The 24353-nt window shown below is 44.0% G+C and overlaps 1 protein-coding gene across 5 annotated transcripts; it reads left to right on the top strand.

Annotated features, from left to right (window-relative positions):
• The first annotated feature begins 15 nt into the window (after positions 1-15).
• LOC118174257 lies at positions 16-24353 on the top strand. Of its 5 annotated transcripts, none has more exons than XM_035339490.1 (20): positions 16-20; positions 10530-10661; positions 10905-11034; positions 11196-11289; positions 12140-12290; positions 12651-12813; positions 13259-13384; positions 14571-14633; positions 15712-15834; positions 16173-16328; positions 17017-17070; positions 17320-17537; positions 17831-17907; positions 18622-18732; positions 19057-19143; positions 20006-20113; positions 20297-20418; positions 21591-21713; positions 23085-23127; positions 23291-24353. In XM_035339490.1, exons 2-20 carry the CDS (start codon positions 10559-10561, stop codon positions 23366-23368), a joined length of 2130 nt encoding a protein of 709 aa, XP_035195381.1. In that variant the 5' UTR covers positions 16-20; positions 10530-10558; the 3' UTR covers positions 23369-24353. The 5 variants fall into 5 exon arrangements, with proteins under 5 accessions (XP_035195381.1, XP_035195376.1, XP_035195377.1 ...); XM_035339485.1 differs by lacking the exon at positions 16-20 and adding an exon at positions 10003-10106; XM_035339486.1 differs by lacking the exon at positions 16-20 and adding an exon at positions 10009-10106 and having other exon boundaries at positions 10527-10661.

Genomic DNA, 24353 nt, shown 5'->3' with positions numbered 1-24353 from the left:
TTGTGCAAGTGTTTGTGCAGGTGTTTCTTCAAGGGCAGGTTTTACAGACGGGACTGTCACTGTCATGTTGTGACACCAAACCACTTCTTGGTGGCTTTCTGCCCTCCCCATGCCCACTGGAGGTGGAATCAGGTACGAGGGCTATCAGTGGTCACCCAAGACTCACGCAGAGTCTGGCAGCAGATCTTGCGCAGCACTCAAGCTGCTTCCCAACCTCTCCTGGCCCTGTTACCCAAAATCTACCCAGCAAGGGACACCTCCATGCCCAAGAGAAGTGGAAACCATCCCAGACCAGTATGCGGCCAGCAAGGGGCTGATGCAAGCACCTCGTCCCCTGCTCCCTGCAGCTGCCGACGTCTCCATCCTCTGGGCGCTGCAACAGTTGAAAAATGAACTTTGTGTCCGCTTTATCATAAAAGATCCTGGGCTTTTTAAGCCCAGCCTTATAAACAGTGATGAAAGGTCCTGCAACGGGCAGAGGTCTGCTTTTGAAATTGAACAAATTGTCGTTTTATGGTTCCCGTGTGGTGGGGGGGCTGTAAATCTCCCAGCATTTAACGCATCTGTTCTTTTCCAACCACGCTACCAGCATCTCGAGGAGGAGAGGGAGAAATATCTGACATTTCCTGACATCGGCTGCTCTCACGGCCCCTGGGAGCTCCTCGGGAAAGTTTTTAAAGTAATATTTATGGATGATCATGGTGAATCAGGGCCTGAAAGGTACGGAGACAGGACTGGTGTTCATTAACATTTGGAAACTGTGCACTGAGGATTTCCCTGTGGAGGGGCAAAAGGAATGGAGTGAAAGTGAAATAGCTCTCGAGGTAATCCAGGTCTTTCTGAAAATTATTGTTGTTGGTAAAAATCAGAACCGTATTTTGGATGAAGAAAAAAAATACATTTTGGGGCTGGCTTCCCTTAAAATGGTTTTCTTTCTTGAAGTCCATAATGAGTTCCTTAGCAAAGACATTTGTTCTTACTGATATATGGATACACGGTTGGTTTTGGTCTTTGTTTCATACACATCTCCTTATTAAAACAACAATATATCTGCTCCAGCTAATTACCTAGGAATAACTTCCATTTGATATTTTTAGATATCCCTCGTTGCCACAAACCATTTAGTTTCCACTTGATAAAAACATCCCTAAAGCGTTGCTCTCGCACCGGCTTTCATGTGATGTTGTCCGAGGTGAACTTCCACGTCTCGGTAAATAACAGATCTTTGACAGAGACTTGTAAAACCCCTCAGCGGTTACTCAGCATTAATTACTTGGGTTTTATGAACAGGAAAACTATGCACCGGAGGACGGCTGGTTTGGTAGAGCGTGAGTAGAATCAGGTCCGGGGGTTTCGGCTTTCAGTGCATTTTCCTAAGGGCAACGGCGGTGCCCTTGTAAGTCAGTTAAAAGCCTCCCACAGCCCTGACTGATAACGTGGAGTCCCTAGAGGTGAGCCCAGGTTTGTCCTTAATGTATTTATGTAAAGTATCTTTGGAAGGATTTATTCAAATGAATGCAGGGAGGAGATAAGGCCACACGTGTCCTTTGAGCTAGCTGTTTCTTTCAGCACAATGTCTTGGGGCTTATCTGAGTGTACCTAAGATCACAATTAGCCAGAGAGGGACAAAATTAGGGGATGTTGGCAAAACAACATACAGATTGCTCCGTAATCCCCAGGGTTTGAATTTCTTGGGACTCCTGCTGTGCCCCTACACATCGGCTCCCAGCTGGGCTCGGCTCTGTGAGCTTGGCGCGAGGTGAGTGCTGTGCCCGGTGCATGGAGCTGCAGCTGCTCTGCCCCGTCCCCTGGGAGCAGGGTGGCTTTGGGACACAAAACCACAATGAGATCAGCAGCAGCACAATGGTGGGGCCATGCCCAGCCGACCCTTGCAAAATGCCACCGAGCGCCCCGGCTCCCAGCGTGCCGTGCCGCTCATAGCCCAGTGCTGGATTGTTACCACAGGCAGAAAAAAAAAAAAAAAAAAAAAAAAAAAAAAAAAAAGTTTTTTTTTGTGCTTTTCAGTGACTTCATGAATCCAAGACACTGCCAATTCTCTATCATCCGCGGCATTTAAAATGTCAACACTTCCCTCCCAAATGGAAATGGAGTTAAAGGTCCTGTGCTAGCCTGTGCCCCTTGCTCCGCTCCTCCTGAAGGACGTTATAGCAAGCGGCCAAATCCTGCCCCTCTCTGTCTCTGCTGAGCTGAATTGTGTTTGCAGAGTGCTGGGGCCTTGCCGAACCGCAGCCAGGTTTGGGCTGCCCCTGGCCTGTCCATCCCCGAGGTATTCAACCCCATGGTAGGTGCCGTAGCTCTTTGCCCATTGCTTCCATGTCTTCTTCCTTACATGTCTTCCCAGCACCTCCCTGTTAAAAAGAAGCCTCCATCTTCCCCCCTTGCTTTCTTTTTGCTGAGACTCTGCTTGGAACTTGCGTAAAGCTTGCCCAAAAATAACACTGGCCGCTCTCCCAGCTGTGGGCGTCGTGACTTCTGTGCAGGGAAGGCTGCACTCTCATTCGCTTCGTGGCAGATTTCGGTCAGCTTTGGCCCCCCTCCATCCTTGCTGGTACCAAATTTACAAGGTTCCTCCTTCCAAGCCTTTCACTCTTCTCTTGGGCTTACCTTTGCCTTGCTGAGGCCTCGTCTCTGGGAAGCCGCAGTGTTTTCTTGGCACGGCCGCCTGCGAAACGTGGCACAGACAAACCAATAAAACCAGCCAATAAACCCCGCGACGTTTCTTTCCTCTGCTGCAAGTGGCCAAGGCAGCGCCGCTTCCTTTGGGATGACATTACAGCGCAGCAGAGAGGATGAGACTCGGATCCTTTCCTATTTGGTTCCCGGCCACTGGATGATTTTTCCACCGGTGCAAGAAAAGGAATTTTTTTAAAGGGAAAATAGTTACAGAGACAGCTGCCGTGGGTGCTGGGGGGTCAGCCTGGGGTCCCTGCTCTGGTGCCAGCCTCGGGCAGTGGTTGCTCATCAAAACTGGAGTGAGAGCCACAGTCCTGATGCCCAGCTGATGCTAATTAGTCAAACTTTTATCATTTTAATGACATGCAGAGATCACCTGCGATGGTAGCTCACTCGAATGCTCCTGTGGAGAGGTGTAATAAAGAAAAGAAGGGTGCTTTGGCCCTCTCAGAAATCCTTCCTCCTTCTCAAAAAGCACAGACAGTGCTTTTTGGGGAGGGGGGAAGCCTGCTGCCAGCCGCAGCCCTGCTGGGAACAGGGGACATCCCCCGAGTGATGCAGGCAGAGGTGGCAGGGGACCAGCCCTGTGCCCTGGTCCAGTCCTTGGCTCTGCCCTGCATTACTTTAAAATGCTGTGAAGTGAGAGGGGTGGGGAATGCTGTCTAAAACTTGTTTGGAGCCTTTGCTGGATAAATCCCCATGGAATTTAACTTAAAGGAGCTGACACCAGTATGAACCGTGCCAGCACCACCAGCACTTGAACACGTCCTACCAACTGCCCACAGGGCTCTTGCTTTCTTATTTAAAGCAAAGACTAAAAGCAGCTACAACTGCTTAAAACCTTTGTGCAAAAAGAACACTTTTTTTTTCATCTTTTCACTGCAGAATTAAATAGTATCTGCTACAAGAATCTGGGAGGGACAGCACTTCTCCCAGCCTGGCTGCAGCAGAAGCAGCCCATGAACCAACGCGGAGCCTCATCTGCCGGCCCCACAGGCTGCAGAGAGCCAGGGCAGAGGGAGAAGGGAAATAAAGGAAAGACTTCCAGGAAAGGGAAGAAGACGACCCTGTATTTACAAGTGTGTACCTGTGATTAAGCAAAGCCCCCGAAATGCTACTGGAACGCAGCGTCAGGCTGCTTTATACTAAAGCGAGCTCTGTGAGGTTGTGTGTCTGCTCCTGAGCTTCAGCTGACGAGTGACAGCTCTGAAGAGGCAGGAAAGTGGTCAGGAGTAAGCATGAAACATGTAAGATTGCAGAATTCAAAAGGATAAACATTATTTGATACCTTATTTATAGGGCACCACAGGGGAAAGGTAAAGGTTTCAGAAAAGAAAGAAGCACTTTAATTTTATCTGGAGATTTTCCAACAATAAAATCTAATCCATCATTCTCTCAGTGTGACTGCTCTTAATGAAAATTTAGAGGCTGTGACTGAAATTTAGAATTCACAGGGGATACTATTAGGAAGATGTCTAGCAGCTATGCAAAACCTGTTATATCATAGCCCCTGCCAAAGGCCGGGGGAAGAGTGGGGTGTGAAGCGGACAGCTTTGAATTCGGCATGCCGAGGCCGAGGTGGCGGCGGGGCTCATCCCGGGGCTCAGCTCAGCGGGGCTGTGCCAGCAGCCAAGCCTTGCCAGTGCTGGGCAGGGTGGGTTTCCTATGCACCACTTGGGCTGAGACCCTCCAGGTTCGTTTCGTGCCGCGCAGCCTGGCTTGGTGGTGGTTGTTTAAGACGTGCACTGCCCGGGAAGCACGAGGACTGGAAGGAGCCCGAGGGGAAGGCTGGCCGTCTCTAATCGTTCCCAATCCTCTGCACTTTATTTTTAATCAAAGCAGATCACTAGGCTGTTTCCAATAGTTTTTAATGGGCAAAAAGGAGCTTCGATTATAAAGACAATAATGGTTAAATTATTTAAGGGCCTGGATGTACATCATGAATCAGTTTAATACCAAAGTCACTGCCAATTACTCAACTGATTCAAAATGAGACTCCATCACAAAATGTTAAATCACAGGATAAATCTGTCCTAGGAAGGGCTTTAGTAATCAAAATTCTCTCAAAGCAGAAAAACCTTTTCTAAAAGCAGGGGGAAAAAAGGGTTACAGCTTAAGCCAGACATTATATAGTAATGCCAGATGTTAAACAGTTGACTTAAATTATTGGCAGCTATCAAATGCAAGATACTAATACTACTGGTTGCAGAGCTATGCCACCAAGTTTGCAATCTGTGGAATGGGCTTAAATATTCCTTTAATTTTCTGCCTATGGATAATAAGCAATTTGGATTAGCTTCCGCAGAATAATAACCTCCTAATTCTCAGCAGATGAGTCTGAGCCTTCTGCAGCATCAAAAAACCAAGGCTGTGCTTAATATATAACCTTTAATGGCATATGTCTTTAAATTATACAACTCCAATGGACGTGTGTAATTAAGCACAAGAAAGGCCTATAACCACTCTGCTTGCCTTGCAGACAGGAGAAGGCACCTACATTGTCCCAGATGCAGAACAAAACTAAAAATCTGTTCGTGGATTGGCACTCGAAGGAAAACACTTATCTGCACCCCAAATTGGCCATTGAAACACCCCTGTATGCAGTCCCATACGTCCTGGGCATCCTGCAGCAGCCCCCACCGTGGCATCCATCCCTGGCTGAAGGGATGGGGACCTGGGGATGGCCTCATCTCCCTTGCTGCTTGGGCTCACATCCTTGTCCTGTGTTTTGTTCTCACCCTGCACTGGGCTCCAGGATGCGTTACAAATAATTGAAGCAGCCATAGCCGGACCTGTTCTCCAGCTGTTTGCTCATCAGTGTGCGTTTTGTAAATTATAAAAGCTCCCCACAGGCCTACATGTCCCGTGAGCTTTTGTTTTGCCTTAATTTATTCTTTTTTTTTTTTTTTTTTTTTTTTTTCCTTGCTGCAGGCACTTGTGAGCTGGGCACGCTCCTGGTGCTGCACCACGGGAAGGTCCCTGCGGGGGGCTGGAGGTGGGTGGGACGGCGGCGAGGAAAGGGTCAAAACATCCTCCTGGCTGCGAGCAAAGGAGGAATGTTGGCTGGGGAAGCCTTGCCACAGGAATAAGAGGTTGTCCTGGCTGTTCAGATTACTCCACATGGGGTGAGTAAAACTGTCGGTCGGCCTGAAGCGTCTGATATACAAAGGGGAATAAAAACTCATTAAAGGTCTAAACGAAAGCCCTATTAAAATACCAAATATAAAACGGAGGAGACTCGATCACCCCAGTGCTAGAGAAGTGTCAGAGCTTGAACGATCCTGGCTTTTTTTTTTTTTTTTTTTTTTTCCTGAAAGCAGAGGAAATGTGTTTTGTGGAAAGCCAGGTGGGATGAGGGGCAGGTAGGGTGTCAAAGAGCACTGATAATATTTCAGGGTCTCGCTAGGAGCCTGAAATACGAAGGGGATTTATTCAGTTTTCGGCAGGGAGGAGAGTGCTAGCAGATTTTTGAAGGCATTCCAACGTGGTTCGTGTTCATCTGTTTCTTAAATCGCGAGCTGCTGGCTGTGGCCGGGCGCGGAGGGGAACATCTCCACCTCCCCTGTCCCCACCCTGCCACCGGCAGCGACTCAGCACCAGAGTGTCCCCACGGTGCTCCTGCTCTGGCCTGCTGGGGTCCCCCAAAAAGCCAACAAACCAGACCACTTTTAGAGGGCCCGAAATACCCTGGGAGCTGGCCTTCTCACGGCATCTCATTTCTACTTTATTTGATCTTGGGGAAGGGAAGAACTTATGATGCGAAGGAGCTAACCGAACCGTTTTGTTCCATGCATGAAACAAATGGGGTCATCCTGTCAGTGCTGGAAGCAAGGGAGCCTGGTTTCCAACAGACTCGTTCCTCGTGGCTGATGGGTTTAAAAACCAAACGGTATTAGGGCTGTGCCTCTTTGTAGGGGACACTACTTCTCCGCTGGCTTCTGTGTGGGGACACCGGTGGCGCACAGGCATGAACGCTCCATGGATGGGGAATTTTTGTCCCACCTCTCTTCCCAGATTTGAAGGTTTTGGATCATGGTTAAATTCGGGAAAGGCATAAACTGGAGGTTCCTCTCTCACACATGCACGTCTCTTATCGCGACATTTTTGGGACTTCTACCTGCCGTCCATTTGGTTGAAATCGGCACCAGAGTTCACTAATTAGCAGGGCTGCACTCGTATGTGGGCTGTTTTACCACATGAATCTCATTTCCCCACAAAACCAGGGTTCAAGGAAAAGCTTGGTCTGCTTTAGACAGAAGTACAGAGCAGCTAACGCTCGTTTTCCTTGCTCTGGTACCATTCTTTTCCCCCTGCACAGTGAGGCTTGTTTTTTTTCAGCCCTCCCTCTTGGATCCTAGCTTTTGGAGAGCAAGGATGGCTCCCTCCCTCCTCGGTGCCTTTTGGACACAAGCAGGGCCCGTCATTCACTCACGCACACATTATAACCACGTAAGCCTTGTTTCCGTACGAAACCCGAGCAGAGCTGCTGCCACGCAGCAGACGACACTTCGTCAGCCCATTGCAATGCGCTCGGAGGCACTTCAAAGATCAAGGGGAGGGGGGGACCGCCTTCAAGTCACCGTGGAAAGCTTGCCCGTAACAGAGGCGACGGCTCTGCCGAGACGCCAAAGGTAGCTGGAAATGACCGCAAGCCTCTTCCCAGCAGCTCCGTTAGGAGAATCTCTTTCGCAGCTCTAGCACTGAACATCCTTCTCGGGGCCAACAAGCACGAGGGGGAGTTGGCTCACAGTGCCGGGACAGATCTGCAGCACCTTGCTCGGGCGCAGCGGGCTGATGGATTAGCACTCGTCCAAGGGGAATTGTAGGTTTCAATCCTCTGAGCCTTTTCCAGCTGTCTGATCTATCCCAAGCCTTTCATCGGATACAAATGGGCCTTTGACTTCCAACAGAATGAAGCAGCAGTAAATATAAATGGGACGTGAATATATACTTTTTTTTTTGAATGGATGTTTTAATGGTCTGTTTGCTCTACAGCTCTGCTGTTGTGGTCAGAGAGGAATTCCACCTCTACTTCAGGAGCTGGTGGTAGAAATCCATTCTCCTGGTCCCCAGCAGCTCACTCCCACTCAGCTGAAGTCTTCTGCATCTTCAGTTATACCTCGACCTGGTCCAGACTGGTCCATTCCTCCTTTAAGGTTTCACTTCCCAGCCTGCTGCTAATTACTGCCTATATTCCACTTCTTTATTTTGAGGCTACCAGTTGTCCCCAGATATACCCCATATAAATCTTTATTCCCATTCCAGGCACCTGACAAACACAAGCCCACGCCGTGCCAAGCCCCAGCAAGCAGCAGAACAAGGTTCCTGCTGCCTTTGCACAGAAAGGGCAGGGGCAAGTGCACAGCAAAGCAGTGCTCTGAGGTGATGGGGAAGCTGCTGCTCTTGTGCTACAATAAGAAGAGAATATGTTTGCATTTCCAGGTGTGTTGGAACTGAAATGCATTGAATGCCAGCCTAAATCAGTGGTATTATACTGTCCTCTCGCTGTGGCTGAGGGAGTTCACCAGATGCTTTCTCATTGTTCTGTCTTGACAGAGGATGGGGAGTTGTGTCCGGCTTATGGGCTCAAGGAGCAGGAGAGCTGTCCCTTCACCCCAAACACAAAAGTCACTGACCTACGGGATGAAGACCGTGAAGCAGAAACCTGTGGTGTCAGTCCCAGACCTCGAGCTTTGCTAGGTCTGGGCACAAAACGCTGCGTGGCAGAGCAGACTGAGCTGAGGCGATACAAAATTTAACCAACATACTTTACACCCACACCACTAAAAATAGGACGCCGACGCCAACTCTTCATCTGGAAGGAGAGGAAACACCAGTGTTGCTGTGTTTTGGATGAAACACAGCGCTGAGTCCTGACCATATTTGGCCATAAGATCATCTCCCAGGACTCCTGCATGAGAGCGGAGTTTTCAAAAAATTCTGCTGGCCAAGTGCCAGTGCTGCCTTTATTATTTCTCCTTGCTATCTCAATACTTCATTTCATCACCTAAATTGCTGTGTTGAGTTACTCCGGGCTGTTAAAATGCTGTCATGCTACAGAGGCAACTACGCGAAGGAAACGATGGCTCCGCAGAAAGTGCTCCACACAGCTGAAATCGGGCCACCTATTTAGGTGTCGGGTTTAAATTTTTCATTGTAAGCACAGAAACTTGAAACACTTTGCCCAAATGTGTTGAAAGCTATGAAGGCATTAAAGATTATTCATGGAATAAATATTCATTTGCAGGAAGGCATTTTTTTAATGCATTAATATTTCAAGCAGCGTGTTGCAGTATGTGCAGCCTCTTACAGAAAAAGGTAATCGTATTCCACGTGTGGTTTCCATAGTTTTTATTATTAACAATACCAGAAAAGTACCACATCTGTATGAATTAATGGCAGTTTCAGCTTAAATTAAAATACTTCCTAGATTTTCCTTGTACTATTAACTACTAGTAATGAAAAAATTCCATCCCATGGGTATTAGTCCTTAAATGCTCTCCTGACAGGTTCTGTAACACCTTCAGTTTGCTGATAATTTTTAACCAACAGTACTATGTTACGCTTGTCCTGGAAACATGAAAAGTGTCCTTATTTCACTCACAACTACCCTGTCTGCTTTTTCCCATAGAAAAGGCGATTATTTTGCCAGCAGCTTATGAATGTATTACAGCTTTACATCTTCAGCTTTCCGCGTATCAGAATTTCCACTTTTGAGGCACTTTCGGTCCCACCGGCTGATGCTTGCCGGGGCCTCAGCGTGGAGCTCTGGTACCACCTAGTGTTACTGGGAAATCCCCAACAGCTGCTGGACGTGGGCCTTAAGTCGCCGATCACCTGCTGGGTTTGCGGCAGGAGAAATAAGATGTCGTGGGATTTTTCCAGAAACCTGGCGACGGCCGAAGCAGCGAAGCTCCGCGAGCGGCTGCCAGCGGATGCTGGGCCTGGCTGGAAGGGAAGCGAGGCTTTCCCTGTGTTTGGGGCCACGTCTGTGGGCTTCAGTCACGGAGACTCCCAAAAGGAGACGCTACGAGGGGTCTTTAAATATAAAGCAATTAAATGAGAACCAAAAGGAGGCTGCCACGAGGGGCAGCCTCCCCTTCTCGTCCCACAGAGCCTCGCACGCCACGGGGCCCTGCAGCAGCACGCCCTGCCCGCTGCCTGTTCCCCCCCCCTTGCTGTGAAGGACGAGGGCTTTATTTCCACCCGGGGGCCAGCCATGCCCCCACGCGCGAGGCACACGCACCCCCCCGCCCCCGTGCCCACACCAAAGATGGCGGCCCCTGCCTGCCCTCCCAGCCCGCTGCCAGGGCGGAAGTAAGGCGGGAGGCTTCACGGCGGGCCGCCCGAACAGGGTCGCCGCCTCGGAAGCGGTTGTAGGTTCAAAGAGTGGCGGGGCGCTGAGGAGCGCGGTGCGGAGCGGGGGGACGGGGACGGGGACGGGGACCGGGACGGGGACGGGGACCGGGACCGGACCGGGCCGGGCCGGGCCGTGAGGAGGGGGTGGCCGGGGTCGGCCTGCGGGGGGCGTCTGGGGCCTGCGGGGGTCGGGGGCGGTGAGCGGTGGTTCCGACGGCCGTCTCACCAAAGGGGGGCAGGTCCCGCCCTTGTGTGCTTCTCCCCCCCCCTTTTTTTTTGACCTTCCCCTCCTTGTTTTTGGCGTTCTTTAAAATTCGGGTGGAAAACTGGAAGTTTTGGGAGCTGCTGGTCGTGATAAGGGGTGGGTGTTGCTGTCCCTAGGGTGGCTCGGAGGGTTTGGGGCTTGGGGGGAGGCGTTTTGGGGCCTTGCTGAGGGCGGTGGGAGCTAGCTTGCTGTCCTGCTCGCAGCCAAACAGCGTGGTGCTTCCTTCAAGCCTCGGTAACCATGGGGTCCTCAAAAGGAGAGGAGGAGCAGGGCGTGATCCTGATCAGCGACGACGAAACTGAGAGCACGCTTGGGAGTTCAGTTCTGTTAGTAGACCCATCAGGTAAGCACTGGGTTTACCGGTGAAGTTCTCCTTACAGGATGTCTGTGAAAACCTCGCCTACCCCTCTTTGGATAGTGTGTTCAAGTCTTTTGTCCCAGGCCCATGTGCCATTTGTACCATAGGAAATTACAAGACAACTTGTATCTTAAAGTGTTTTAAAGACTAATTGTCAGTAGCTGATGGCTTTGTTATGGAGTTCTCGTTACCATTCTACTAAGTTAGACTTTTTTCTCTTTTATACAGAAAAGACCGCCGTGGAAGAGGAGAAAACTGAAGAGGTTGTAGATGAGGAATGTGACCTCGTGGTTACGTTCTGTAAGCAAGCAAATGTGATGCCCCACGCCAGATACGACTGTATGATACACCCGTTTGAGTATGTTCGCTGATGTGGAGGACGATATGGGGGTTTCCTTTCCTACATTTAACCCACCTTGTCAAGTAACCTTGTTAGCATTTTAACAGCTAACAAGCAGAAAGAGTTGGATAAGGGCACAACCAGCTTTGTAAGTAAGGTTCTGCTTTTTAACTCTGCAGGAGAATGGAATGTGATACGTGCTCGCCCCTTGAAAAAAATGCTGATTTTTGCAGTCAGTGCTACTGCTACATTTGTGATAAACTAGCTTCTGAGGTAAGGAAGAACTGTAGTAAAAAAAATGCACAACTTTGAGTAAACTGAATTCCTTAAGTCTTTAAAAGACATCACTCTTACGCACACAAAAACAATAATCAAAACTTAGAATTTGATTATTTTAACAGTTCCTTTCCTAAATGTTCATCTCATCAGCTTCACAGCACTACTGACACGTGGCCAGTGTCTGGATTTATTTCTAGTAGTCCAGTAAGTTGTTGGAGTAGATGTTCATTTGATTAAAAAACAAATGTACCTCCTGTTTTCCTTGGGCATATGGTGTATTTCACGGAATCATTGCATTAAATCGGACTGTTACTGCCCTAGGAAAATGTCATACTGCAGATATTCCAGACCAAAGTAGGGTGCGAAGCAGGGGGAGCATTGCTTTGGGTTGGTTTGTTGTTTGTTTCTCTGGTGTGGTTTTTTGTTTTGTTTTAGGGGGAGGGATTTTTTTGTGTATCTTTTGTTTGTTTCGATTTTGTTTTTTAGAATTCAGCGAACTTTACTTTGTGAGTAAAGTTGGGGTAATATGCAAAAACAATGCTCTGTTACCAGTTTACAATGGGGAGGGTGTGAACCCTAACTGCCTGTAAAGTATTCACTAATGAGGGTAAAACTAGGGGGAAGGGGGAGAGTCTGTATTTTTCTCCTTTTAAAGTCACAGTAGCAAGCTGTCGCTGTATTGGTCTCTTGCCTCAGCTCTCAGAATACCTCTCTGTGGCTTTGACTAGCTGTGTAAAGCATGAAATGAATTTGAGTCCTTCACTAAGGTAGGGGAACAACTTTTCCTCTGCTTAACTTGAGAGGAGAAAAAAAAAATCCCTGTCTTTCCCTTTTCATGAAATAGTGCCAGAATTGGACAACGCCTTCCCTCTGTCACTGCAATGCACATAACAAAAGCAAGTTCTGGAAGGACCAGCGCGATATTGCCTTGGCTGGTATTCTTGTAATGTTCAAATTGGAGCTCACAGAAATAGATGCAGACCTTCGGCATGGTGGTAAGCATAGTGCACTTCTACTGTCCTGGGAGACCCGTGGCTCGATGATACTTAAAATCTATGAGGACCGATTGTCTGGACTGCAGCTGTCCTTGCAAAGGCTTGGTGAATTATTTAGGTAGCAATTTTTCTCTGCTATCCCCTTCCTGGGCCATACACGGACCAGACAGGTCTATTTTTTTCTTCCTGCTTTCCTCCCCCTGGAAGAAGCACCAAAGCATCTTCCAGGGGCCATGAAGGTTGCATGCAGGGGATTTGACAAATATTTTGCACAGGGTACTTCTGAATGTCTTGCTGTTTCTTTTAGTTTTGAGGAGAATGGATGCACTAACATTTTCACATCTCTGCCTGCCCTCTTAGGAAGTCTGCTAATAAATTTTATCCAGGAACTTTCTGTGGAATATAATAAGTATTTGATTGGAGAAAAAATACCTCCCATACAACACGAATGCTTTTGTCTCCCAAAGTTACCTCCTGGCCAATGCAATATCTGCAGATCACGCAACCCGGAGGTTGTATACAAGTAAGTGACAACAGAACTAGCAGTACGGATTGGTCAGTGCAGGTTTGCTCTCCTTTAGTTACATGACAGTTAGAATCATGGCACCTGAGATAGCAGAAACCTAACTGAGGGAACTGAACTGGTCGGTTGGCAATTAAGCTACATCCAAGTTCAATTTTTAAATATGTCTCTTGTGCTATGTGAAGACAGTTGCAAATATTCCTCGTTATAACAATTTGGGAAAGCATGAAACTGAAGTCGGTAGTTTTACTAATTTGTCAGGATTTTACTCAGTGGTAAATGCATTTAAAATACCGAAAGTAGTGCTTTGCAAATGCCATGTCATAGATTCTCAAGGAAAGGCAAGTTAGTTTGCTTTCTAGCTGTAGGATGCTCATAATTGCCATTTGTTTACAAAGTATGTCATTTCAGACACTCCATCTTACAGACTGCTTAACTTTCTTAGGTATTCTGGAGTTTTTGCACTGGTAACAAGGTTTTTAAATCAGGCAGAAAGAGAGAATCCTAAAGCTACTGCTGTCATGTTTCTGGGAGCAGCTAAAGAGCTAGCCCTTCATAAAGACCCTGCTTTGTAAGTATCTGGTTCCATATCTAGTGTGTAATCTTTGTTTGCTCCTCAAAAGGAAGAGATTAAGTGAGAGAGTTCTGGTTTTCCGTTTGTTAAGGGTAGGAACAGTGTAAAGGTCATAGCCCTGGTGGCAGCACAGCGAGAGGAAAATGAGTATGCGTGAAGAAGAAATGAGCCTGACTGCAGGGAGGGATTCTGGGGAACTGAGAATGATGAAGGTTGCACGTGGGAGGAAGAAGTTGCATGGGATTGAGTCTTGAGGGAGAGAGATGATCTCCGATGAAAGGATTTGAGATGGGAACTGGAAGCGGGGAGGGTAACAGGCAGCAGATGGTGGCAGGTGGGAATCGGTTCTAAGGGAGAAGGTAAAGGGCAGGGGAGCCTTCCTGAAAGAAACGTGTGCAAGTTGCATTAGGTGAGGAAACATCTGCTTCTGAACTGGAAGGGAGGACGTGATGTTTTTCGGGTAGTAAGTCTTAGTGCTGTCCCATAAGTCTGGTGGAAACTGACCTGTTTCACTGGGAGGACTGAACAATAAACAAACAGCACAGTGTTTAAAGTCTGTCTTTTATTTTCATGTTTATATTATGGCTGGTTCATACTTGATTGCTGTCTGGCTTGAGCAAGGTCCCAGAACTTTGCTTAACAGAATCTCAATATTTTGGGGCTAGAATTGAAGGCTTCTTAAAAAGCACCAGTAAATGTGGTCTGGATTAGTTCAACAGGCCAGAAACAGCAGCTCCTCTGCAGTTATTTTTGAAGAGTTGGAACCATTGTTTGGGTAGGTTTCTCTGTACACTTACTGTGAGTCCCACTGCATTCACCGTAGTCACATGGGATGTGGTTTGGCCCTCCTGGGGGCCGACACAGCCCTGTGCATGCACAGATGTGCCTACAGTGATCTAATACAACAGGTTAGAAGGTTAGGTACTGCATTCCTGTGACTGGGCGGGAGGGTTTGTGCTTTAGATGGTTAGGTACTGCTGAAAAACTTAATTCTAGAATGTTTTACACTTGGATCACTTGTTGTTCCGATTTGGAGTGATTATTAGCATGATAGCTCCCAATGCTTTTCAAGAAAAAAGTGTTGTCTAAAACATTTGTGTACAGAGAAGGTGAAAAGGCAGGAAAAACAAGAAAAAATTAATTAGTGCTTTTCTTTCCCCCACCCTCTCTGTGCCCCTCTTAGAAGCTGGCAGAACCTTGGTCATAGTGATTCACTAAAGCTTGCTGTCCCGTATTTGTTGCAAAGGTAAGACTTACCACATAATGCTGAGATGGCAATGAGATGATTGTTTTCATTCTACGGTTGTATGCAAACAAAACAGGGGTTTTAGCATCTCTGCATATTAATCCCTTCCCTGTGAAGGACAAGAGCAGTGTCTGCCTTAGAACCGCATATAGACTCAACCCTTCTTTGTTGCCTCAGAGGAGGCTAACTCGATAGTGAATTCAAAGCCAAGAAGATGGATTACTTTTAGACTGTAATCTAGGAGTGTTCTGTAGGGCCAGACCAGAAGATGGTGTTGGGGAGCTACTTGTGGTTAGTAAGCCTAAGAGTAAATAGCATCTGTTCAGAATCAAAACAGCAGCCTTGTAGTCCTCCACTGGGATGGAGTAGTCGGGGATGTAACATAGTAAAGTTCCCCCAGAGGTTAACGAATGAGGACATCTTGCTCACTTGGCTTAATTCATTTCTCATTTTAGCTTTTCACCTTTAACCTGAAACTCACTTGCAACAGAAGGTTAATGAATTAAGAATTAACTTTTTTTAGGAGCACTCAAAAACAATTAATATTCTCACCTCTGTGATAGGTATAACCTAAATCCTGTATCACTTTTCATTTTAAATGACTATTCTTGAATTTATTAATTTTTTACTTTAAAAGAACAGCAAAAGGATTTTCTTTGCCTCCCTCCCCCAGTTTCAAAAGAATTAAGCTCTTCTTTGTGTCAGTGTGTTATCTTCAGTTTTCAGTTAAGACAAAAATGGTTTCACAAGCTTTGCAGCTGCCAGGAGCTCAGGTTGATCAGCTTCCTTACCGAGCTTACAGTATGTTGCTGCAGTGTTTCTTGCGCACTCAGCAGGGATCTTCTTTAAAACATAAGACCACAGAATAAATGCTTTGATTGATGTTTAATAACCTAAAAGCAATATCCGTATTCACTGCAAACCTTAAAGCACAAACTTATAGATCCATACTGTCTGACACTTAACCAAAGAAATCTATACATACTCTCTGTAGTTTCCCACTGGATTTTTTTTTTACAAATTTACATAGCAATTTTATTTAACTAACATTTTATTCCTGTTTTTCTATTTAAAACAGGATCACAACACAACTTCAGAGGATGCTGGTGTTGTGTGACTTCCCCAAAAATTTATATGAGAAGTTTATTAATTTTTTCCAGTCCATTTCACTTCCATGTCACTGTTTTGGCTTCTCAAATAGGTATGTTCTTTGCTTGTTTACAAAATACATTTTCATACAGTTGGCTGATTTGAAAACAGCTATGTAGAATGGTTCTTTCATTGATGGTGCTGGAGATGTCTGCCTTTTATTGGAAGATTTCAGTATTAGCTACTTCATATCCTGTCCTTACCATAGCAGGAAAAGCAGGAAATTGTTTGATGCTGTGGCTAAGTGCTTATTGATAATTTTGTGTTTCTTTCCCTCAAATTGAACTGTAAACTTCATATGTTTTATTAGTAAGTCTTCACATTACTTAAGGGAAACATGTTGTGACACACCAACAAAATAAGACTTAACATTTCTTTTTGTGCTTCTAGCCTGAATGTTGTGCCGTGGGATCATGGTTTACTCACCACTGTTCTGAAAGGCCAGAACACCACTGGACAAAGAACACAGAAGGGAAGAAAAATATTTCTGTGGGAAGCGCTTCCTGTCATACAGGCTCGAGTGGAGAAATTAGTAGACAAAATGAAGTGAGATTGGTTCAGTCGTGTTTTTCTTTCATTTTATAAATTCAACTTTGTTATTAACTGCAATGTAGTCTCCTAACATCTGTAGCAGTTCTGCGCTATGGGGAAACATACCAAAAATATATGTATTTATTTGAAGCGGCTCATTCCTATTACTTCTTATCAAGAAAGCCATTACATTTTGAAGTAGTTTGTAATAGAATCAAGCCCTTGTAACACTTCAGGACCTGAAAGGAATGTTGAAGTGGAAAATTTCATTGCTTCTATGATCTCACTAAGTTTTAGATGTTGATGTTCAAAACATGTTCTGTTTGTCAAAGGCTGACTAGATGGAAGACAGAAAAAAGAAAGAAAAAAAAAGTGTGTTCTGGTCTCTGAGTCTTCTGAAGTTTCTGTTCAAAAGAATATAGTCCACTTAGAGACATTCCTGTTATCAGCCTCCTGTGCTATTTTCCTAGAGTACAGAGATGATCTGTGGATAGTTCCTTAACTCAGATATCTGCTGTGTTCAGTAGTGGCTTTATGGAGCTTATTTCCAACAGTTGTATTGCCAGTTGTATTTCCATCCTATTTTTGCAATATTTCTTATGTGGGAAGAACTACTGTTTTGCTTCATGAATTGTAGTGTTTGACATGTACACAGCATAACACTTCCTTTCTTTGCCTACCCACTTGTTTTTTCTCTCCCCAGCTATAAAGAAGTTGTTCGCTACCTGAGAGCTGTGAAATGCAATGATACCAAAGGGTAAATAGCTCTTTCTGTTTCTTTGCCTTATGTTTGTGTCTCAGGCTGTCCTTTTATTCAATGTCTAATCAAATGGCAGAATGAAAAGCAGGATTTTGGCAGCTGTTTACCAAGTGAAAATAATACTGTCCTGCAGCTAAATTTTGCCTTATTGGATGTAATTTATTAGTTTTCAAACTTAATCGGGTATGTACATACACAATGCAAATCTTCCAGTGAACAAAAATCAAGTATTCATTTTCTTTCCAGGTTAAGAGACCTTCGAGATAAAATCCCATTCTATTTGTGTAAAAACGGAGACTTCCTTGATGCTGCACATTCTCTGTTGTTTCCCGTCAATAGCCTCGCGTGCTGCACTGCCTGTCGGCTAACACCTTTTCAGTTTGAGGCCTACCTGAAGATGTTCAGAACAGGCAGTGTCCCCACTGGAAAGGATATTCAAGACCCTGCGCCCTGGATTACAACTGGCAAGTGTAACTTCTTGCTTTCAAACGTTTAGAATCTTAATTACAGCTTTTATTTTAATAACATTCTAAAGTCTAAACTTCATTCAGTTTTTTTTTACAGTTTTCTAGGATAGCATGTAGGTTCTGAACAGAAAAACTACAGCAAAATATTCTAAAAAATAACTGTAGGCATGTTTTTTTTCTCTCGGTTTCAGTAGAAACCTATCTGTAACTAAATTGTTATCTTGGCTTTATCCATGCTCTGTAGTTATTCGGGCAGTAAAAAAAAGTCTTGGATTTTTTTCTTCTTGCAGGGTCTCCGTTGAAGGATGGTGTTCTAATTAAGCAGGCACTCAAACTCCTTTACAGCAATCTGTCACTATACAGGAATGTGAGTCTGTATTAAAACTCTTTCTATGCCCCCACTGAGTGGTTTTGTACGTGATCTGTTTTGTCTAGTTACTTCTCCAATGAAAGGATTTACTGTAAGGACCCTTTTCTCTGAATAGTTCATACCTTTGTGAGACTTTTGTTTTACTTGTGGGGTTTTTGATCATTTTAAGTCTTGTTTGGGGGAGGGGAGAAAAACTATTTTCTCAGATAAAAGTTCTGTGCTCTGTCACAAAACATGCCAAGTTTTGTAAATGGTCCATTGATTTAGCTGGAACCTTTCTGATAAAGTTATGGCAAATGTATAAATGCAGCTCTTGTAAATGTTGTGAGTTTAGCAGTGTGCCAGTGTAATGATAATCAAACTTGCTGTATGTATACGTTCCCACTGCTATGATTATTTACAGTGGGGATGTAATGATCACACCAGCAGCAGGTCTGCTGATGGGTCATAGAATAAAAATAAAACAGGTGAAAAAAGCCTCACTTTACTACTGGTCAGGCAAAATAGGCGGGCTGTCTCGCAGCCTGACAAATGAGATTGGGAAACCCCAAGCGTTAACATGTAATTTGGGTGTAGTTTTGCCTGGGTGTTCCATTAGAGGGAGGAAGAAGAGTGAATGCAAGTCAGCATGTCAAGGGGACTTACTCTGATTGCTAAGGCTTGCTAAACGTGGATTTGACTCTGTAAAACAAATGTTCTGCTGCATTTCAGCCTAAATGCTGGAGTTCCCTCATCATGATCTTGGGTAGTAGCTGTTTGCTGGAAAAAAGCGGGCACCTACATCCTCTGTCCCTGAAAGAGCCACCGCTTGACTTCCAAGAGGTAACTGAAATGGGGCCTTGAGATGGAAGAATCTGTTGTCTTTGCTTTATACAAGACGTAACGGGATGTGGGCATTGCCTCGTCCTTTTAAATACTAAGGTTAATGTTACATTGCCTCATCAAACACTCCTGTGGTATGTGCCAAAATTACTTTGCAAAAATTGTGATTCGGGAGTATTAAATGCAACAAGGAATAGATGAACTGTTTGTTTGCAGCTCAGCGCTGAATACTAATTCTATATTGTTTAATGCTCTTGGGCAGTTTGATGTTTATAGAGTAGCTAGGCATCCTCTTCGACTTGTGACTCATTCCTTCTTTTGCAGGGGGTGCTGGCTGCCAGCGGCAGTCTCTTGCAGGAACTGAAGGCAAAAGTTAATGTTTCTTTACCACCTGCTATTTTCTCTCCTCAGGTAAGTGTGCGTCTGGCAATAAGGAAATTGACAACTTGGTTTATAGCTCTCAAAGATACTGCAGTTGTATTATTATGAAAAGCTTTTAAGAGGGGGCTTGAGGATTTTTGGGAAATGGCATAAGACTGTTGTTCCTCACATAGTCTAAAGGTTAGAGCAGGAATCTTGGAAGGTAAGGAAATTATTAGAGCCTGTTTTGGTGTGACTCTAAGAAAATCTTCAATCCAGGAGAAGTTTAAATTCATTGCTGTCTGAATTTATGCATCTATAAAGTGAGGGTTGGTAATCACTGGTTCTGTATCAACCTCTCACATAGAATAATCTTGTATTGTTTGATTCAAATTAAAAGCTATCCTTTGATACTAACAGTGTGTTTGTCTCAAAACTCAGAATAGCACGGAATTTCCCAATTTGTTATGAACAATGATTTCAGGTGTGGAGCATATTTAAAAGTGTCTTGAAATGGGTTACTTTATTAAATACAACCACCTATCTAAGGAGCAATCTTACTCTTCTACCTCTCTTGAGGAAACTGCATCTAGGTTATTCTCCAAGTACGTGCTCCTGGGCCAGAGATTTTCTCCCCTTAATTCTTCCACTTCTGCTTGACTTTGATGGTGTGAGACTTCATGTCTCTGTGAGGACTTCGAAAGCCCCAGGCGAAACGTGCTATAGAAACAGACAAACCTGTTTTATTCCCCATCTTTTGGTCACTAAGATTCTTCTGGATGTCGTGTCTATCATCCAGCTTGTGTGCTTGGAATGGTAGTAACATAGTGCTGATTTGATTGGATGTGATGTGAACGTAGTGGGGAAGTGGACTTGTAAATACGTCTTTTCTTGTGGATATCTCTTCCTGCAGTTACACCATGAGGCTTGTCTTATTCTCGCAGTGCAAGCAGTACAACAGATGCTTTTCTGTGATCTCCCATACTTGACTTCCTTCCTAGAGATTGCCCTGGCTTTTGGGGTGAGTCCTAGATACTGACTTCTATTCCAAGAGATTAAAGCAGATTATATTTAAAATCTGTGTAGCACCAACCTGGTGGTGTTCCCCTTAAGCTTTTCTGACCTTTAATTTCTTTTGTGTATTTTTTTTAAGTAATGATAGACAATTAAGTTAAATCAGTGCCCTTATTTTGTCTTTTCCTAGAATAACTTCTGGGCTCTCAGGCTGTTACTGGATCATCTTTCCTATCAGGAGCATGTTCTCCATGGCACTGTCAATCTGATTTTGAGAGATCTGAGTCGTCAGAAAGCAACAATGCTAAAACTGTGAGTAAACACTTGATTCCTGAAATCTCTTTATGAAAAGTTTAACAGAAATTTGTTGATGAGAACATGAACAGCAGTCTCGAAGCAGTAGCTTTTAGCAAAGATACAGTCCTTAGCTCTTTGAAAATGGCCAGCCTAGTGTTCTAAGTCGAGAATGCAAATAAGATTCTAGGAATCAATGGGAAATAATGGACAATAGAACACTTGCATGAATGATGCATCTGTTTTGAATATTGTCCACGCTCCTGATTCATTTTCTCAAGGTACAGAATGACCTCTGTGAGAGGAATTGGTTAACCTGACTCAGCCATCTGAGCCTGGGCTTATGATAATGGTCCATAAACTCATGCCTTCTGTGCTGAAGGTGACCAGGGAATAATTGTTTGCAGATAAGAACCAGGGGGCTTAAAGGAAATCTAACAAGGCAAAACAAGATGGATTAAGGTTGTATCACTTGGAGGTATGAATTTGGATGACAGAGAATGTTGTGGAAACAAAGTATATACAGACTGAGAAGCAACTAAGCAAATTGCTGTAAGACTCAAGTACAACCAGCATGAAAATAGCGCTCCAGACCTAAGGAGGTGATTCTTGAACTGTTGATAATAAGAGTGTACTTAGACAACAATTAATTTCCTTCAGATCTGTATGAGCTACCGCTACTCCTTATCCGTTCCTTTAAACAAAAGGTATCTAGGGCATCTCCTTCTGTGTGGCTGCTTTGCAGAAGACCAAAATAAATATCGCGGTTGTTGTAAAGGGAGGATGCTGAGCTGGATGGGCCATTGACCTGACTGGTGCAGCCATTCACATAGCAATAAAGCTTTGTAGTATTTCTTAAGCAGTAACACTTAATGGCCAAGTGAAGGTATGTCTGGAATAGCGGCAGCAATCTGAAGTCTCTTTCCTTGATGGGAACTCCTATCATGGTGAAATAGTTCCAGCTGGAAAAAGAATGCCTGGTTGTGGTATTGCTATGTCTACCTAATAGATATATTGTTAATCAGAAGGTCTGAAGTGGAAATTGTGATTTTTGCATTCCTATAATGAGATGCTACTACTTTTTAAAGCAGATTGAAGTATGAGAAAGTAAGAGAGAAGCATCGCAGATATTGCCAATTGTCTTTGTTGTTGATCAGATATGTTCTGTTTCTTGGTTTTATGTTGTTTAGGTGGCAAAACCTTGGTCCCCAGTATGTGGGTGAATTCCTCTGCCTGTTCCTGACGTGCAGACATAAGAAGATGCAATCTATCGGTCTGTTCGCTCTGAATATAATTACAGAAAACCTGCATATGTAAGTGTTAATCTTCATCATAGCCAAACGGCTAATCATTATACATTGCAACAGTGCTGGTAGCTTTCTCTTAATTAACAGGCTTAACTCAAAATTAATTACTGTTTTATAATATATTTCCTTATTATTAGCAATGGTAAAGACACCGAATGTGATAGTTCAAGTAGATTTGAAATTTTTCTATGTTCCTGTTCACCCAAATGGTCTTCTAACTTCCCAGTGCCCTATGTTGTGTCTGCTCTGTGCAACCGTAACCAGTATGCTGCAGTCTAGATCTGTTAGTTTAATGTCATTGTCATCTCCCTGCATTCCATTTAGGTTTATAAAAACAACAACAAAAACCTTAGTTGGAACTGGACTCTAGGGAGGTATAATCCTGCATATGACTTCATTTAGAGAAAATAGTTCAAATTAGCTCCAAATATATATTGTTGTATGTCTGCCAGAGTGCGATGGGTATACAGATGTCAATGTTTCTTTTCAACTCGTAAAAGATGTTTCACATGGTGGTAAGGGGGTAAATCCCTATTAAAAACTAGACTCAGGAACATCTGGGCACTGTAATGCAAACTGAGGACAGGATTAAGTTTGTGCTTGTCGGTCTTACCCTGTTTAAAAAAAAAAAAAAAAAAGACTATTTGATGAGCAGCACAAAGCTGCTGGAGCAGAAAACAGCTCTGAAAATGTCTGAGTGCTATGTTTAGATTACAAATGATGATAAAACACTGATAAGTCACTATGGAGACCACTAGATATTCCTAAATATAATCCTTGCTCTCCTGGGTTGTGCAGGAAAGCATTAACTTCTATCACCTTACATCCTATGATGTATCGACATAATAGTTTTAAAAAGAAATGACTCGATGCTTATATACCAGAAGGCAGAATAACTGCCTGCTCTGGCACTTTTAATTCACACGTAGCAGATGGCGGCAGAGTAATGTTGAAAATTCACTTTTTAGTAACTCTTTTAAGTAGAAATCACAAATATGTGAGTTAACTTACCTTGTAAAATGCTTCCCCCCTCCCCCCCAAGCCTTTGTTGTATGTATCTTAGAAAATAAGTCTTAACTTCACTCAGTTGTTAAATATAACTCAGCTCACATAAAAACTTGCGGTTCTAATAAATGCCTCTTTTTATCTCAGATTCTGTGAGGTTTTACAGTACGCTCTAGCAGTAATCCAAGAGAACCTGATTAGATCCTTTTTGTTATGGCCTATCTTTGTCTTATGTTTTTTTACTGTACATCTGATGCTGGAGTCCTCTCCATTTGGAAGCTGCATTGAATTGTTAGTGTGGCTGAAACTGGGGGGTAGGTCTGTCCCTATGGAAAACGGATTAAGAATTACATACCTAGATCTGTTTTTCAGGTGTCCGTGGGCAAAGCACCTTTGCAGATTCTTTCACAATGTAGTAAGTATCTCTATATCTTAGAATTAACAATAAAGCATATAAATGACAAATACCTCATTGATATATGACGTATTTGTGTGATAAATATTTCAATTATTTATGAATGTCATTTATTGTAAAATTGACAAATTACTGATGTGTACAATCTTTTTTGTCTGCACAGGGATTAAGGTATCTGCCCCTTGGCACTGCAGCTCATCATGAAGTCTCAAAGTTCATAAGCATTTTTGAAAAACTGTAATTTGCCAAGACTTTGAAACGTATTTTTCAACTTGTATTCACGGGACATATCTCTTGCTGGGTTCTTCGTTTTCTGTTTTGTCATCTCTTCCCTCACTTAAAAACGTTCACCTAAGAACTGAACAGACAAATCCAAAAATTTTAGATTTAGGTGGTGAATAGTGGCTGCATTTCAGCAGATATGTTCTGGAAATGTCCTTTTTTCAGGCACGTGTATTAAGCCGTCATTTAAAGAGGCAAGAGCTATACACTGTAGGAAAAGCTGGCCTACAGAGGGATGGTGATCCGAGGCAGCGGATGCAAGAGGTATGAGAGGAGAGAAACGCGGACAAAACAAAGCACCAGAAGTTTTTGCTTTTGAGTTGCACGGATGTGTAGTTGTGTTCTGGGAGAGAAAGCTGCAGCAGAGCAACTGCTAAGAGAACAGTTAGAAAGGCTCCTCCAGTGAGGAAAATTGCCTCTCCACAGGCATACAACAGTATACGTTAATGCTGTTTGCACTCCTTGTTTTTTTTTAGTGCATAATTATAAGAATAAACCACTCTTCAGTTAGTGTGGTTCAGCCTCAAGCTTTCTTACTTGCTGCAAGAAATCAGAATCAAGAAAGCCATTGCAGTTTTTTGTACTTAAAAAAAAATAATAAATCTAGTTTTCGAGGTTTTCTAACTGTGGGGCTTTTTTATATTCTACAGTAGGTGACAAACTGGTGCTGATGGCTGTCTTTTTTGAAGTCTGATTACAAGTTTTTTGAACTTCTTAACTTTTTTGAACTGTGAAGGTAGAAATAGAAATATTTCTAGCCTTGTTGTACTGTTCTTTGCCCCCCCGCCCCACCCGCTACCTGTCTGCATTGGTTTGGCAGTTGGGATAAAGTTGTTATACTGTATTTTGTTACCAAAGTGAGTTAGGCTATTCCAGTCTTCCACAAAAAAGTTACATGCATCTAAAATTACTTGAGGTTTAATAAAACTTTTGTAGAAATTGCA

The sequence above is a fragment of the Oxyura jamaicensis genome, chromosome 14 (genome assembly GCF_011077185.1).
Source record: "Oxyura jamaicensis isolate SHBP4307 breed ruddy duck chromosome 14, BPBGC_Ojam_1.0, whole genome shotgun sequence".
NCBI classification, from domain to species: domain Eukaryota; kingdom Metazoa; phylum Chordata; class Aves; order Anseriformes; family Anatidae; genus Oxyura; species Oxyura jamaicensis.
This window is presented reverse-complemented; position numbering and strand designations above follow the sequence as displayed.